Source organism: Manis javanica, chromosome X, assembly GCF_040802235.1.
Source record: "Manis javanica isolate MJ-LG chromosome X, MJ_LKY, whole genome shotgun sequence".
NCBI classification, from domain to species: Eukaryota; Metazoa; Chordata; class Mammalia; order Pholidota; family Manidae; genus Manis; species Manis javanica.
This window is the reverse complement of record NC_133174.1, coordinates 30,850,271-30,865,653: the sequence shown is the minus strand read 5'-3', so window position 1 is coordinate 30,865,653 and position 15,383 is coordinate 30,850,271. Positions and strand designations below refer to the sequence as shown.

General features: G+C 38.8%; 1 protein-coding gene across 3 annotated transcripts in view; it reads right to left on the bottom strand.

Moving 5' to 3' along the window:
* The window catches only part of XK (X-linked Kx blood group antigen, Kell and VPS13A binding protein), a 76,540-nt gene that overhangs the window by 53,839 nt on the left and 7,318 nt on the right, over nucleotides 1-15,383 (bottom strand). Inside the window, exon 2 of one of the 3 annotated variants that reach the window (XM_037001515.2) lies at nucleotides 14,806-15,068. In XM_037001515.2, coding sequence (XP_036857410.1) covers nucleotides 14,806-15,068 — 263 coding nt within the window. Of the gene's footprint in view, nucleotides 1-14,805; nucleotides 15,069-15,383 lie in introns of those variants that run through there. The other 2 variants (XM_073228017.1, XM_073228018.1) reach the window with 2 other exon arrangements.

Sequence of the window (15,383 nt, the reverse complement as noted above, 5' to 3'; positions counted from 1 at the left end):
TTTAAAGGTGTTCTTTTCTGATTGCCATATCTAGATAAATAATTGCCTATTTAAACTGAATATAACTAAAATTGCCTAAAATACAGAAATTAAAATGGTACTTTAAAAGTGCTAGATTTTTAAAATATATTTTAAGAATTCAAATATACATAATTTACATAAATCATCAACAATCAGGACTAGTATAATATTGTGGGTTTAATAAAAACAACTCTATCTTCTGATTTTTTTATCAGTGTTAAATACAATACAAGCATGTATTTTTATGACACTCGGGTATATTTTTCCTAAACTTATACAGGTTCTTAACCAAATGAGATAGAATTACTCCTACTAAATGTTTAAGATCATGAAAAACTTCCATTTACATTTAAGCAAATTAAATCATTGTTCTGATGAACTTGTATTTCCACAATGATGATATTTTGTAGTATGTTACCTTGAAGAGCTCCAAAGTCTTCAGATAACTGAAGAGCTTGGACTGATATAATGAGATAATTAATAGACATTGAATGTTTGCCTAGATCATTTCTAAGAATACAAAAACACTGATTACTAAGCATAATTTAAGTTTATATACTTTTCCTTATTATGCTACAAAAAGGCTATATCTTTGGGTTTATAAATGAATATGTTCATTTCTGTCATGTTGTGAAATTGTACAAGGGAATTTTATGGCTGAATAAAGCTGGGCTGAGTGTTTTCATGAGCTCTAAAATGACAGAAATTCACAATTATTCAGCTCTTAGTTTTCTCTATGAAATACAAGTGAGTGCTTAAATGTTATAATTAACACATGTGCATGAGACTATTAGGAGTCTAACACATGTTTTTTTTAAATTAAGAGCAAAAAGCAGACTATTTCTGTCCTGAATAAAATGACTTGTTCCAGAATGGGAAAGAGGAAGAATGGTGAAGAAAAAAACCTGAATGATTATAGAAAGCTGTAGGTTTGTGGAAAGAGAATCTGAAAAGTAACAAATTTGCATTAAAAGTTTTCAAACCTGGCTCAGTTATGATGGGTTTGCTTGTGAGACTCTAAAAAAGTTATTGTGGGTCCTTTAGAATTGAATATTCCATTGAAGCAAACCTAGACTTTATTTGTTCTCTGGGAAACTGGAAACATTTTCTTCGAGTATTGGTCTGCTCCTACTAAAAGTTGTAAAAAGGTTACTCTGCACCTGTATTAATTTCCTATGGCTGCTGTAACAAATTACCACAAACTCAGTGGCTTAATATACAACATACATTTATTCTCTTGTAGTTCTGGAAGTTAGAAGTTTGAAATCAGTTTCACTAGGCTAAAATCAAGGTGTCAGTGGGGCCATGCCCCGCTAGAGGACCTAGAGAAGAGTCCCTCTCCTTGCTTTTTCCAGATTTTAGAGCTACATTCCTTGTATCTCTTGGCTGGTGGCCCCTTCCTCCACCTTTAAAAAGTCAGCAGCATAGCATCTTGCTTGAGTCCTCACATTGTCTTCTGTAATCTGATCACTTTGTTCCTCTCTCTTATAAAGATACTTGTGATTACATTAAGGGCCCACCCAAATAATACACAATATTCTTCCCATCTCAATCTCTTTATCAGCAGTCCTTTTTGCCATGTAAAGCCACATGCACAGCTCCTACCTCACCATCTATGCAATTTGTTCAAACAGCAGAGATTTCATATTTCACCACAATAAGCTCACTTTGTGTATGACTTCATCATGCCCTTGATTATTCTCTTTAATATAAACAAAAAACACAAGTTCTGCATTTACAAATGTGTTAATGATTTCTGTATGTTTATTTAAATACTGTATCATCACTGTAACTAACAAATAGCCAAGCTACAATCATTCATGTATTCAGGCACCCATGATCCTATCTATCTTAATTCTCAGATCTCCTGGAAACTTTTCAATTTTGCCTTCCAACACTAAATCCAAAATAAAAAATGAAATAAAACTTCACAACATCATTTGCACTTTAAAGTGTTTTTGGAATTTCCCAGAGGTCCCTAGAAAGTAAAAAAGATTTTTTATTTCACTTATAAAAAGAGAGGTGTTAGAAAAAAATTAGTTCTATTTGCTATGTTAGTATTGATTAGTTGCATGAGAACAAGACAAATTAAAAGAGGCATTCAGCCTTCCCTAGGTTAAATTCCAATAGGGAAAATATTATTAATATCAATGTTTTGAAAGTTCTATGCTGTATGCCAAGTTCTCGGAGAGTTGCCAGCACCCTTACTGTCCATTATATTTCTAATTATCAGTCTTGCTGGTGCTTTCTCTGTGATATTAAGGAACAAAATTACAGTGTTATCCGTCATAATTTCAGTACATTTTTAAGAATAATTGGGTACAACTTTCCTTTTTAAATTTTACTAGCAACTTCTAGACCATTGCTATTTAAGTGAGAATGCACATCAAACCAATGGAGTGTTATTAAAAAACAGATGTTTAAATTCTCCTCCAGACTTCTTTGAAAATAGGCTTAATTATTATGCTTATAGATATTTTCTTCATAACTGTTCTTTTGGATTGGCTTTATTATCTTATTTTGCATATCACAAAAAATTTCCTCTTCAGTTGTATTATTTTCATAATGCACTCCCACCAGACTTTTCACTTGTGAAAATTGTCATAAGTCACCCACAAACATTTTAAGACTGCCATCTCCAGATAGCTCTTATTTACCCTGATGCTTCCTTGAAGGTCCTATAATCAGCTACAGGACAGCAGAACTCTGGAAAAGGACAATGACTTGGGTACTTCAAGAATAGGCTCTTGAGCACAGGCTTCTAGTATATCATCTTTGAGACAATGTCAGTGGACAGGGTCAGAATTTCAAGAACACCTTAATTGAGAAGGTGATGGGTTCATGACATGGCTATCACAATGACCACTGGAAAATAATCTAGGTTTGCAAAGCCCAAAGACATGTACTATAAAATCAGTCCTTTGATCCTAAACTGTCCAGCCTTTCCAAATAAAACACAAGTGAAAGTCCTTAAGAGTTAGCTGCTGATTGCATTTTCCTAGAAATTCAGGAGACCCTAACACCTCTGTATTGAATAGTTTAGCTTCTTTTTCCCAAAGGAGAGCATTAAACACACTTTCTATCTTGAGCCCACCCATTTCTCAGGACATAGTAGAGAAAGGAGGAGACTCAACAACAGGTGGGCTGGGCTGGGCTCCCGTCCCTACTGTTCTACCCACTTGCCATGTGGCCCTGGGAGAGCTGATGACCATCTCTGGGCCAAAGCTACCTCAACTGTAAAATGGAGACCCGAAAAAATAGTCCCTGTCCCCAGTGAGCCACCTACCCACTGTCAGTACAGAACTTCCTCAGGAAGAGATCATGGACTGCTAGCTGTACAACTTGAGTAGAACTTGGAAATAATTTAGCCCAGCCTCCTTGTTTGTTTTACATCCATGGAAAGGAACGTGCTCCCAGGTAAACTACACTCGCGGGAGGCCGCAGCCCAGCCTTCCTCCCTCTTTCACTACCTTGCCCTGGCGTGTCATGAACACTCTCCTCCACAGTGGGCTGGTGAAGGCCTCTCCTTCTACACTGCAGAATCCACATACCTCACAGCCACAGTGTCTACCCTGCCACCCTGCTGCAAACTGTCTTCCTTTGGTAGATTTTACTTTAACAGAAGAACTTCAGAGATATTTTCCCCACAGTGACTCAAGAACCCTAAATATAAGACTACAATTTTCTGTTTTCATGAAGGACTCTGAAGAAACACTAAAATGATGCCAAATGAAGGTCCTCAGATTTAAAACTATACTCCTAAAAAAATAAAATAAAATAAACAAATTCATTTTCCCAATTTATCTAAATGCGGTTCATGAACTTTTACTGGTCAATGAACTGTTAGTGGTCAACCCCAAGAATGGAAATTGTAAGTCACATTTAGGGACATTTATAGCAATCTGGCTTTGCCCCAGTATTTAAGTGAGTGGGCTCATCCACTGTACAGGGTCTATACCAGTCCTGGTGGTGTTGTACTCAAGAGATGAGTCAAATGTGAGTTATATACTAGTTATGCAGAATGGGACTTTGTGCCAGTTCATAAGGAAGTAGCACAAGAAAACAGATAATACTGGCCCTACACCAAAGACAGCTTGAGAAGTAATGAACTATATTACATCATTCAATGAGAAGACTGATCCTTTTGATCAATGTGAACTGAGAATAAATTTGTGATGGGAATGACAAATTTAAGTATCCTAAGTGGCCAGTTACCATAAATGAGTGGGGTGGGTCAGACATGAGACCCAGAAGAGAGGAGTGGCAAACCAGAGGCCTGACCTTAATGGGACAGCACAGTATCACCAGCTGACTGGAATCACATGTATGTCCAGACATTTTGATTTTGCAAGAGCAGCCAGAAATCTAGATACACAGGTAAAAAGTTACTGATTTTAAATGTCAGCAGCTTATTAATTTCCTTTTATGATATCTATGTAGGACTGAAAAACCTACTTGCCATCCAGATTGGGTGTGTGAGCTGCCACTTTGCAATTTGTGCTTTAGGAAGTAATGTTTTAGAGGTTATGGAAGGTCCTTCATTTATAATCCTATTTTGAGGCTCCAAAGACCTTTTCTAAAGGGTTGGGCAGTCTTTTTCTGGTCCTGTCCTATAGGACCTGTCAGATACAAGGACCAGGATCGTGTGAGCCTTCAAAACACCTCGGTTCCCCAGAGTTTGTCCTTGGTGAGAGGCCTCCTAGTTCTTAGGCCTTGAGTTCATGCCAACACCAAGCTCACATTATTCCAAGTTCCCCTCAGGCTACCTGCTGGGGCTCCCGTCTTCTCACACACAGTGTTTTCTGGTAATGCTCTCTGCCATGTTGACCTGTGTCTGACCCCAGCTTACCCGGACACTGCTTTTGATCAGAGACCTGGTTTGGCAGCCACACCCTCCCCAATTCCTGGCCCTTCTTGCTCAGGTAGGGTGAGTTTTAGTTTTCTACTCCCAACAGGGCAGTGCTCATCAGTATATACATCATCATATACTCTATCAAATATATTATCATTAAATATGTCAGGTGTTTCATCTGAGAATGAGATTTATTATTGTGTTTATAATTGAGTTCTTTCATAAAAAGTTCAGTAATACAGCAGTCCTCCCTTTTCTGCAATTTCACTATCTGCAGTTTCAGTTACCCTTCCTCAACTGGTTGGGAAGCCGACGAACCTCCTTCTGACACATGGACAGAAGGTTGATAGCCTAATGCCATGTCAAGAAGCCTACATCATTCATCTCACTTCATCTCATCATGTAGGCATTTTATCATCTCACATCATCATAGGAAGAGGAAGGGTAAGCATAGTACAATATTTTGAAGAAGATCATATCACATAACTTATTACAGTATATTGTCAACTGTTCTATTTTATTACTAGTTATTGCTGTTAACCTCTTACTGTGCCTAATTTATAAGTTAAATTTTATCATAGGTATGTACTTACAGGAAAAATCATAGTACATATAGGGCTCAGTACTATCTGTGGTTTCAGGTATTCATTGGGAGGGGTCTTGGAACATATCCTCCATTTATTTAATAATCATTAAGAACTGTTTGAGTCGCATGTCCTAGACCAGATAGTAGCTTTTATGTAATATTACTACATAATTTATTAATATTCATAAGAGAGGACAGACAAATATATTCCAAAGGACAGTCACAGCACCATAATCCCTACCTCAGGTCCTTTTTTGAAATAGGGCAGGATATAAATAAAGGAAATCAACCTGAGGTTAATTCCTTTCATGCATATTTCTTTATGGTTCCCCCATCACTCATTAATCTCCATGTAAAGCCCATCCATTAAGTTCATACCAACTGCTATGCTTCCTCTCTGTTCACCCTCACAGCCATCACCTCCTGACTTTTAGATGGCCCCTGCCATGAATACAACCTCTGGCACCTAAGTCATGGTCTTTAGCTCCACCCAAGTTCTCATCATCACTCTGGGAATTCAATACACCTGGGAGGTCCCCTGCCAACCTCCTGGCCTCACAGACCTTGACTGCTCAGAGCCAGGGAGGAAGTCTCTCCCACCACCTCAGCCAGCTACTCACACAATAGAATTCTCAGGAGGGTCAAACTCACCAAGACTGAAGTTCATACACAGTGTCCATTATTGACTCTGGGAAATAACTTTTCAACAGCAAAGTATATGAAGTTATATGAAATATGCACAAATAGGCAAATTCAGAAAAAGTAGATTAATGATTGCCAGGAGCTCAGGGAGGAGAAATGTAGAGTATACTGTTGAGTATGGGAGTTTTGATGTAGTGAAAATAGAGGTTTCTCCCACTATCCAAAAATAAAAGGTTCCTATGAAACTTTCTTTTTACTATGAAATCTGATTTTATTCTTAAATTGTATTCATTTCCTCTTTACAGCATTATTTGCTTCTTTGCCTTAGTTTTATTTTATTTTATTTATTTTATTATTTTTATTTTGGTATCATTAATCTACAATTACATGAAGAACATTATGTTTACTAGGCTCCCCCCTTCACCAAGTCCCCCCCACAAACCCCATTACAGTCACTGTCCATCAGCGTAGTAAGATGCTGTAGAATCACTACTTGTCTTCTCTGTGTTGCACAGCCCGCCCCATGCCCCCCCCCCCCGCATTATACATGCCAATTTTAATGCCCCCCTTTTCCCCACCCTTATCCCTCCCTTCCCACCCATCCTCCCAAGTCCCTTTCCCTTTGGTAACTGTTAGCCCATTCTTTAGTTCTGTGATTGTGCTGCTGTTGTGTTCCTTCAGTTTTTCTTTGTTCTTATACTCCACATATGAGTGAAATTATTTGGTACTTGTCTTTCTCTGCCTGGCTTATTTCACTGAGCATAATACCCTCTAGCTCCATCCATGTTGTTGCAAATGGTAGGATTTGTTTTCTTCTTATAAATGAATAATATTCCATTGTGTATATGTACCACATCTTCTTTATCCATCCATCTACTGATGGACACTTAGGTTGCTTCCATTTCTTGGCTACTGTAAATAGTGCTGCGATAAACATAGGGGTGCATCTGTCTTTTTCAAACTGGGCTGCTGTATTCTTAGGGTAAATTCCAAGGAGTGGAATTCCTGGGTCAAATAGTATTTCTATTTTGAGCTTTTTGAGGAACCTCCGTACTGCTTTCCACAATGGTTGAACTAATTTACATTCCCACCAGTAGTGTAGGAGGGTTCCCCTTTCTCCACAACCTTGCCAACATTTGTTGTTGTTTGTCTTTTGGATGGTGGCAATCCTTACTGGTGTGAGGTGATATCTCATTGTGGTTTTAATTTGCATTTCTCTGATGACTAGTGATGTGGAGCATCTTTTCATGTGTCTGTTGGCCATCTGAATTTCTTCTTTGGAGAACTGTCTGTTCAGCTCCTCTGCCCATTTTTTAATTGGATTGTTTGCTTTTTGTTTGTTGAGGTGCATGAGCTCTTTATATAATTTGGATGTCAACCCTTTATCGGATCTGTCATTTATGAATATATTCTCCCATACTGTAGGATGCCTTTTTGTTCTACTGATGGTGTCCTTTGCTGTAGAGAAGCTTTTCAGCTTGATATAGTCCCACTTGTTCATTTTTGCTTTTGTTTCCCTTGCTATGAAACTTTTCATAAGCCACAATGATGTCAAGCAATTACTATTTTACAAAAGTGAAATCCTCTTTGGACTTCTTTTGGTTAGCAAATGCAGTTACTGATATAGGCCTTTCACAAAAGCGAAGTGGTATAAAGTAAACTTTTGGATAGGAGGGGAAACCTGTATCCTAAAATTAGGTAGTGGTGATGACTGCACCACATTGTGCATATCCTAAAATCCACTGAACTGTACACTTAAACATGGTTAATTTTATGTTATATGAATTATATTGCAGTTAAAAAAAACTTTCCAGTGGACCAAATGGTTGACTCTACCTTCTCTTCCTGAAACCAAGCTCTGACAAGGCCAAATTCATCATTGTTTGCTCAGTAAGTACAGAATCAGAGAGAGGAAATGGTTATAAACTTTGAATGTTGAATGGGGTCAGGTTCTGATGGACTTTAAGTCCTTCTCCTGTCAAATTGGACAATTCCTACTGATCTGCACCTCATTTACATGATGTGGCAGATACTGTTAGCTACCTACTACTGTTAGCTATACTGTTAGATACCTAGCTATATATTCCTCCCCTTTTATTTTAAGAAAACATGATTTTGTTCTAGGTGGCGATGGACTCAACCCTATGCAGGTCATGATTAGTCTAATCCAGTGTTCCCAAACTTTGCTGATGATAAAAATCGCCTGGAGCACTTGTTTAAAAAACAAAAGAAAATAAGACATGTATTGGGCTTCCATCCCAGATGCAGCAAATCACAAATTTCATGGATAAGGCCTGGTAATCTGTACATTTTTAACAAGCCCCTTCCCCAGGTGACTCTTATCATCATCTGAGAAGTTTGAGGAATATGGGTCTCTAAGCCAATGGGGAGAATCCTTCCATGCTCATCTTTCCAATCTTTTCTTGCATTTAGTGACCACGTGACCAGTTCTAGTCAATGAGACCTAATTAAAGTCTATTAGGAAGGTTTCCGGGAAAGCTTGTTACTTACTAATAAAAGGAGAAACACACTTGCCCTTCTGCCATCATCCCTTCTTCCTGCCTTGAATGCAACTAAGATGGTGGGCACTACAGTAGCCACCCAAGAGAAAGGCCAACAGTACTGCAGGGACATGAACTCTGCCACTGTGAACAGATGAAATAATGCCAGCTGTTGCCTCCCTCAAATTCTTACTAGATGAGCAAGATAAACCCTGCGTTGTTTAGTCCTGTAGTCAAGTTTTTGTACCTTGTACCAAATGCATTCCTAATCATGTGGTGGACATATCAATGGATCTTCTCTGACCATCTTTGTACCTCATGCTGTTGAAGCTCTCCTGAACTCATATTGCATGCCCAACACCTTTCAGCAAGCCATGTTACTTATGAAATTCTTTTGTTATCTGCCCCTCATATCATTCTTGTTCACAGCAAGAATTTCAGCCCTGCTCCCCTTCTTCCTCCTTCCACAGACAAACCCCCCATGACTGTTTACCTTTGATGAATCACCTATTAATCCCTCATGACAACTTAAAAGAAACCCCTTGACAAATGCTGACTTCTCATGGTTTACTGATGGTTCTTACCTTAAAAATGAAAATGGTAAAAAAAAAAAAAAAAAAAAAGAAAATGGTAAATACTGTGCTAGATATTCAATATCAGCTGAGGTCATTGAGGCTACACACTTATCTTTGGCCACTTTAGCCCAACAAGTTGAATTATGTGTTCCTACCCAAGCATGTGTTCTAGCTAGAGGTAAAACTGCAAACATCTATACTGACTGATACTCACTATGCCCTTGAGTAATCCATGATTTTGAAACACTGTGGAAATAACAGGGATTCCTTATCTCCAGTGGGGACAAAATTAAAAATGGTCCTTATGTCCAAAATGTATTAGATGCTATACTCCTGTTACCAGCTCTGGCTATTACTAAAGTCCCTGGTCATGCTAAGCCTGACTCTCTGGAAGCCAAAGGAAACCACCTCATGACATCTCCATAAAAAAAAACGCTGCTCTTATGGGCTGCATAGACCAAACTTCTGTCATGTTCCAGAAAACTGCTTCCCCTAGTGACGATCTAAAAGAATTTACCAGGGAAATACAATTGGCCCTAAAAAGGAACAACAAAATTGGAAATCTAAAGGCTGTTGATCACGAAGGAAAGAAACTTTGGTTTGGACCCAGTAACAAACTGGCCCTGCCAGAAAATCTAAAATTTCCATTATGAACTACCATACATGAATTAAATCACTGGTCAACTGATAAAATGATAACATTCATGAATCAATATTGTTGGGGAAACACTGGCAAAGCCACAAAAAGCACATTTCTTATTTGCTCCATCTGTCCTAAACTTAACCCAGGGAAATCTATCCATACTGTCCCAGACATTTTGATTTACCCAATGGACCATTTGAGGTTTGGCAAATGAATTTCATACAATTGCCCCGGCTCATGGACATAAGTATGTTCTAATAATGGTTTGCATATTTTCACAATGGGCTGAAGTTTTCCCATGCCTTTTCTGTAGTTAAAATCCTATTTGAAAAGATTATTCAAATAATCTTTGGGAAACCCACTGTACTGGTCAAATGCTTCGACAAGTCTGTGCTGTCTGGCCCTTCCTGCAGCATTTTCATTGTGCTCATCATCAGTCTTCAGGACTGGTCAAATGTACAAAGGGTATTATTTAAGACTCAGTTTAATTAGTTCTAACCCTCCAAAGATCCTGGCAAAAAGCATTACCATTGGTTCTTCTAAATCTTAGATCTACTCCCTTTGGATTATATAAACTTTTGCCTTTTGAAAAAATTATAAGACAGCCAATATACTTAGCCCCTACTTCTTTTGACCCACAACAATCTCTCCACAGGGTGCTCCCAGGAGACAGACATCAAACATCACAACTCACAGCCTGGAGATTTTGTGTATTAAAAAAAGACATCTCCAAAATGACTTTCTTCAACCTTGCTGAAGAAAAGTACAGCCAAAAACTTCAAGGACCAGACTCTTAGATTCATATGCCTCATGTAAAAAAAAAGCCCCCAAACCTGAATGGACCCATACACTAACTGGTGACCTACAATTGAAAATTTCTGAGAACTGAAGCAGATGGCATCTGAAGTAGACAGCTTACCCAAGACATCTAGACCAGGCTTATATAATTTTCTTTGTTTTTCTCTTCTCCTTCTCTATTTACTCAATTCAAGCATTTGATTGCTTTTTCCCTGCTTTTCCTACCATCCTTTACTTTAGCTTTAATACACTATTTTATCCCCACTTTAGAAACTCTCATTCTGATAAACTTACAGATTGCTGGATTTGTGCTAGAGCAAATAATACTCATGATGAACCCGAATCGGTGGCCTAGCCACTACCTTTAGAAGAATGGCAAAATCCTAATTGGCCAAGATGTAGGCTTTTCCTTTGGGACCTTTGAAACCACACATGTCCATACTTCCGGAAAACTGGCACCAAATATTATGTTTTCTACTGGGAAGCCCCCCACTCAAAAGGATATCCCTCACACAGGTCTGGACTCTTACCCAAAATATTTATGTTTCAAAATCAATGATGAGAATGGCAAAACTCTAGGATAGCTCCCACTAGATAACTGTAGCTATACTATTTTATATGACCCAGTTGAACATGAATCCACTCCCCACTGGAAGACTGTATCATCTCCTCTATTAATGTATCTCTATGGTGGGGCAATAAAATTTGTAATAATACCAGGAAATGGGAAGCTAATGTTCTCCTATTCAATGGTACTTCATTGGGAATCGACTAAAAATCTGGTGAATGGTGGAAACTTAATTCAAGTTAGTTTTTCCCTAGAGATCTTCCAGACCTCCACCAAAATCTTACTTATACTAGATCAGCTCACTTGCTACTCCAGATCTATAGAAATTTAAGGTGCACATAACCATTTCCATAATGTTAATAAACCAGATGACCATGTGCTCTATATAAATTATTGTATTTTTGATCATGAGAACCCTTCTGTTATTCCAGGGAAAAGAATCTGGGCAAAGGGACTCAACTATGCATTATCTGTAGAAGACACTGAGTATTTCTTTATATGTGGAAGAAACATATATTCTATAGCTCCCCTTAATTGAAAGGGATGTTGTGGGATAGTTGCCTTCACCCCTGACACTGAAAGTAGGGAAACTTTTCACTCTACTGCTTATATACCTAATTGAGGGTCTTTCTCTTTATAAATTTAAAAGGACATGTCAGAACTGGGACTGTTATAATTATGGATAGATGCATACATATAACCCTATAGTGGACAGAAAAGGTTTGGGGCATGTTTTGCCAGAGCCTTTTTCTTAGGTTGGAGTCGCAGAACTTGAAAAAGCAACTAGCAATCTTTCTATAGTTACATCCACCACTTGCAGTGCTTCTGTCTGAGCTCTTGAATATCAATAATCCAAAAAGATAGCCTTGCAGAAGTAGTTCTATGAAACTTCAGAGCCCTAAACATCCTCACTGCTCAGCAGGGGAAACCTGCACACTACTTTGGAGAAGAATGTTGTTTTTATGTCAGGAAGTCAGGGAAAATAACACAAGAACTAAAAATAATGAAGGATAACATCAAGCTGCCAGCACAAGCTGGCCAAGCTCCTGGAACTTGGGACATTTCTGTTCTATTAAACACAGGCAGTTGGGGAAACTGGTTAACAAGTACATTTCAATCAACAGCTATCACTGAACTGGTGGTCCTCAATTTAACCCTTTTTATTAAATTTCTACTGTTTTTTTATTAATAAATATGTCTTTTTCCCAAAAATTAAATTATTTTCCTTTCAAAGGCTTTTCCTGAAATTCAACTGATCATAGACAATAAACTGTCTACCTTAGAGGGGCATAACTGAGATTCTTCATTTTCGATCCTCTTGTTCAAATGAGGTCAGTGAAATTCCCTATCATTTCCCTCCTCTGTGGGACAAGATACCTGAGGAAGGTCCTCCTCAGCTCCGTGGGATAAGACACCTGAAGACAACTCTGCTCTGCTCCATAGGACATACAATACAATCTACCTATAAAGAACTACAACTTTGACAAGAATTAACAAACAACACCTGAATGACATAAGTAATAAGTGATGCTTTTTGCTAAAGATCTTGACCAAGAGGAAAATGTGAAATAGTTGCAATCTAAAATAGATGTAGAGGATATAAAATGGAAAACCTCACGCATGTGCCCTCAGGAAAATACAACTTAAGGCTGGAGAGACCGATTTCCCATAATTGCCTGATTTACAGAAAACTGATAATATTGCCTTAAATGATGGGGAAGTGATCAGAGGTTGCCTCATATCAACCTTGGGAAATTTTGTTTATGGTGTCCAGAGGCATGAACAAGAAATGACCCAGGTTAGGTTGGTCTCACAAAATGAGCTAAATTGAGCCTTTGTATGACTAGATGGGGTTTGTCAGCTCAGGGAATTTCCAAAGCTGTCTCCATTTGTTTTGATTTTAACAGACTCTAACTAGATCCTTCCCACTTTACGCTCCCTGCCGATAAATACAGTCCATCCCAAACCCTCAGCATACTCGCCAGTAGCTTGCTACAGTTTTCATGTCCAGAATCTCAATGCTCTACTATTCCCAAATAAACGCCTATTCTTTGTGTGATTTCAAGCTTGCCTTTTTGTTTAGGTTGACAAAGACAATCTTCTTTTTCAAAAACTTGAGGGAAAAAAAAAGCATTGGATCTATGTAAAAATCAAACAGGCTATCACCACATCTGGTCTCTTGCTGTGACCCTGCCACATGGAAAAACAGTGAATTGGGCAAAGTTACAGTGGCATGCAGAGGCCTCGTCCTGGTCAGTGCCTGTTCCAATTGTAAGTCCTTAAAGAACAAGGATACTGCTGTATTTCTTGAGCACCTAGTTTCTCCCTGGGGCTGTGGGAGGCATTTTCATATAAATGTTAATCCACTAAGATCTGAGGCCTCAACTTAAGGTCTTGATACATATTAAGAATCATGGTCGGTCTGAGGTCACCTGGATAAGGGAAACAGCTGTGAATGCAAATACCCTATGATCCAGCCGTAAGTTAAGACATTTTACCATCCAACCTAGAATACAGGCAGAAATAGGAAAATACTGAGGCAAGTAAAATTAGTAAGAGTGATTTATTTTTAAAAATTCCAATTTCATTGTTACCTTAAATATGTTATTTAAGGCTTTGAACTCATTTTTGCTTACCTACAGTAGCAAAACTTACCAGAATATCTGGTTTTCATTTACCCATAATATAATTTGGGAAGGGTTATTTCCCCTTCTCATGTGAATGCTTTTCACTTTTGTCAAACGCATGCAGAGGTTTCATAAAAATCTGACTTAACCAAAACCTGCTCTCAATTTGATGATGTGCGTAATAGCTAAAAAGTTAGAGAAACATGTTCATTTAAAAGCTGAAATACCTATTAGAACTCCAAGAAGACAGGAGAGTGCTCTTGGTTTCATCATTCACCACAAAGAAGCTGTTAGAACCGTCTCAGCTGATTTAGAACTATCACTAAATGGTAGGCAAAAACCAAAGAGGCCCAGTCTCTGGCAGCTGTATTTTCAGCCTATGGTAAGCTCTATTTTCCAAACTGGGCACACAACAGTGAACTTCTAGAACTCTGCATTCCCTGAAAAAGAGTCAGAGTTTTCTTCTCTTCCCTTCCTTTGAACCTCAACAGGGTTCCTGAGGGATTCAACAAAGAAAATGCGGCAGAGGTGATGTTGCCTGACTTTCAAGGCTGAATCACCAAAGTTGACACTTTTCCACCTGGCCCTCTGTTGCTCTTAGGACACTTGTCCTTGAAAGCAGCCACCATACTGTGAGGAAGTCCAAACTAGCCCACATGGAGAGAGAAAATGGAGAAGATCTGAGGCCCCCTGCAATAGCCAGTGTCAACCAAAAGAAATGTGAGTGAATGGGCCTCCAATGCATTCTAGCCCCCCATCTTTGAGCCACCCCAGCTGATGCACAGTGGACCAGAGTGACCCCTTTTGAGCTCTGCCCAAATCCATAAGCAAAATAAATATTACTTTAACTCACTAACTTTTGAGCTTAGTAACTGGAACACAAGCTCAAAATTGAATGCACATATGAATGAATTTCACCTGAAACAAAATAAACTTTGTTTTCCTCCCCATTTGATCCCCAAATACAAGCAAAAATAAAAATATACACATACATCTTCCAATAGTGATGTTCTGCTGCAGGGTGCTTATATACAGCTGAAGGGTGAGCTGCGGTGCTGAGCCCAGGAATGCCTGGATCACTGATGCCCGGCTGAAGGCAGATCGGTGGGTGAATAGCTTGCCCTCTGCCTGGCCAACTTCCTTCTCAATCTCCTCCGAGAGGCCATCTTTTGGTATCTGTCGCTTCTTGGTGATGCTGACATAAGGCTCTTCAATGTGGCCTGACTGACAATAGATGCAGAAGACTTCAAAACACCTGGAAACAAATCAACAAGTCATGATAATCAGAGGCAGACAGGGTTGTTTTCTCAGTTCCTCTGCTTACATTTAGCCTGATTCTCAAAGCCTTGACTTGGCTAGTCTGGTCTGTATGCCCTCCTCTAAAATCATCCACTCTATAGACCAGTTCTGAGCACACACTTCTCTTGAGGCCCTCCAACAGGCTAACTTGAACTGAATGTGAACTAAACTGAGAGGTGATGGTGAAGGCCACTAAGGTAGGGAAACGAAGTAAAAAATGGGAAGTAGTTCAGTCTCCAGTGCCATAGAAAAATGTTCAATTTCCCTTCTT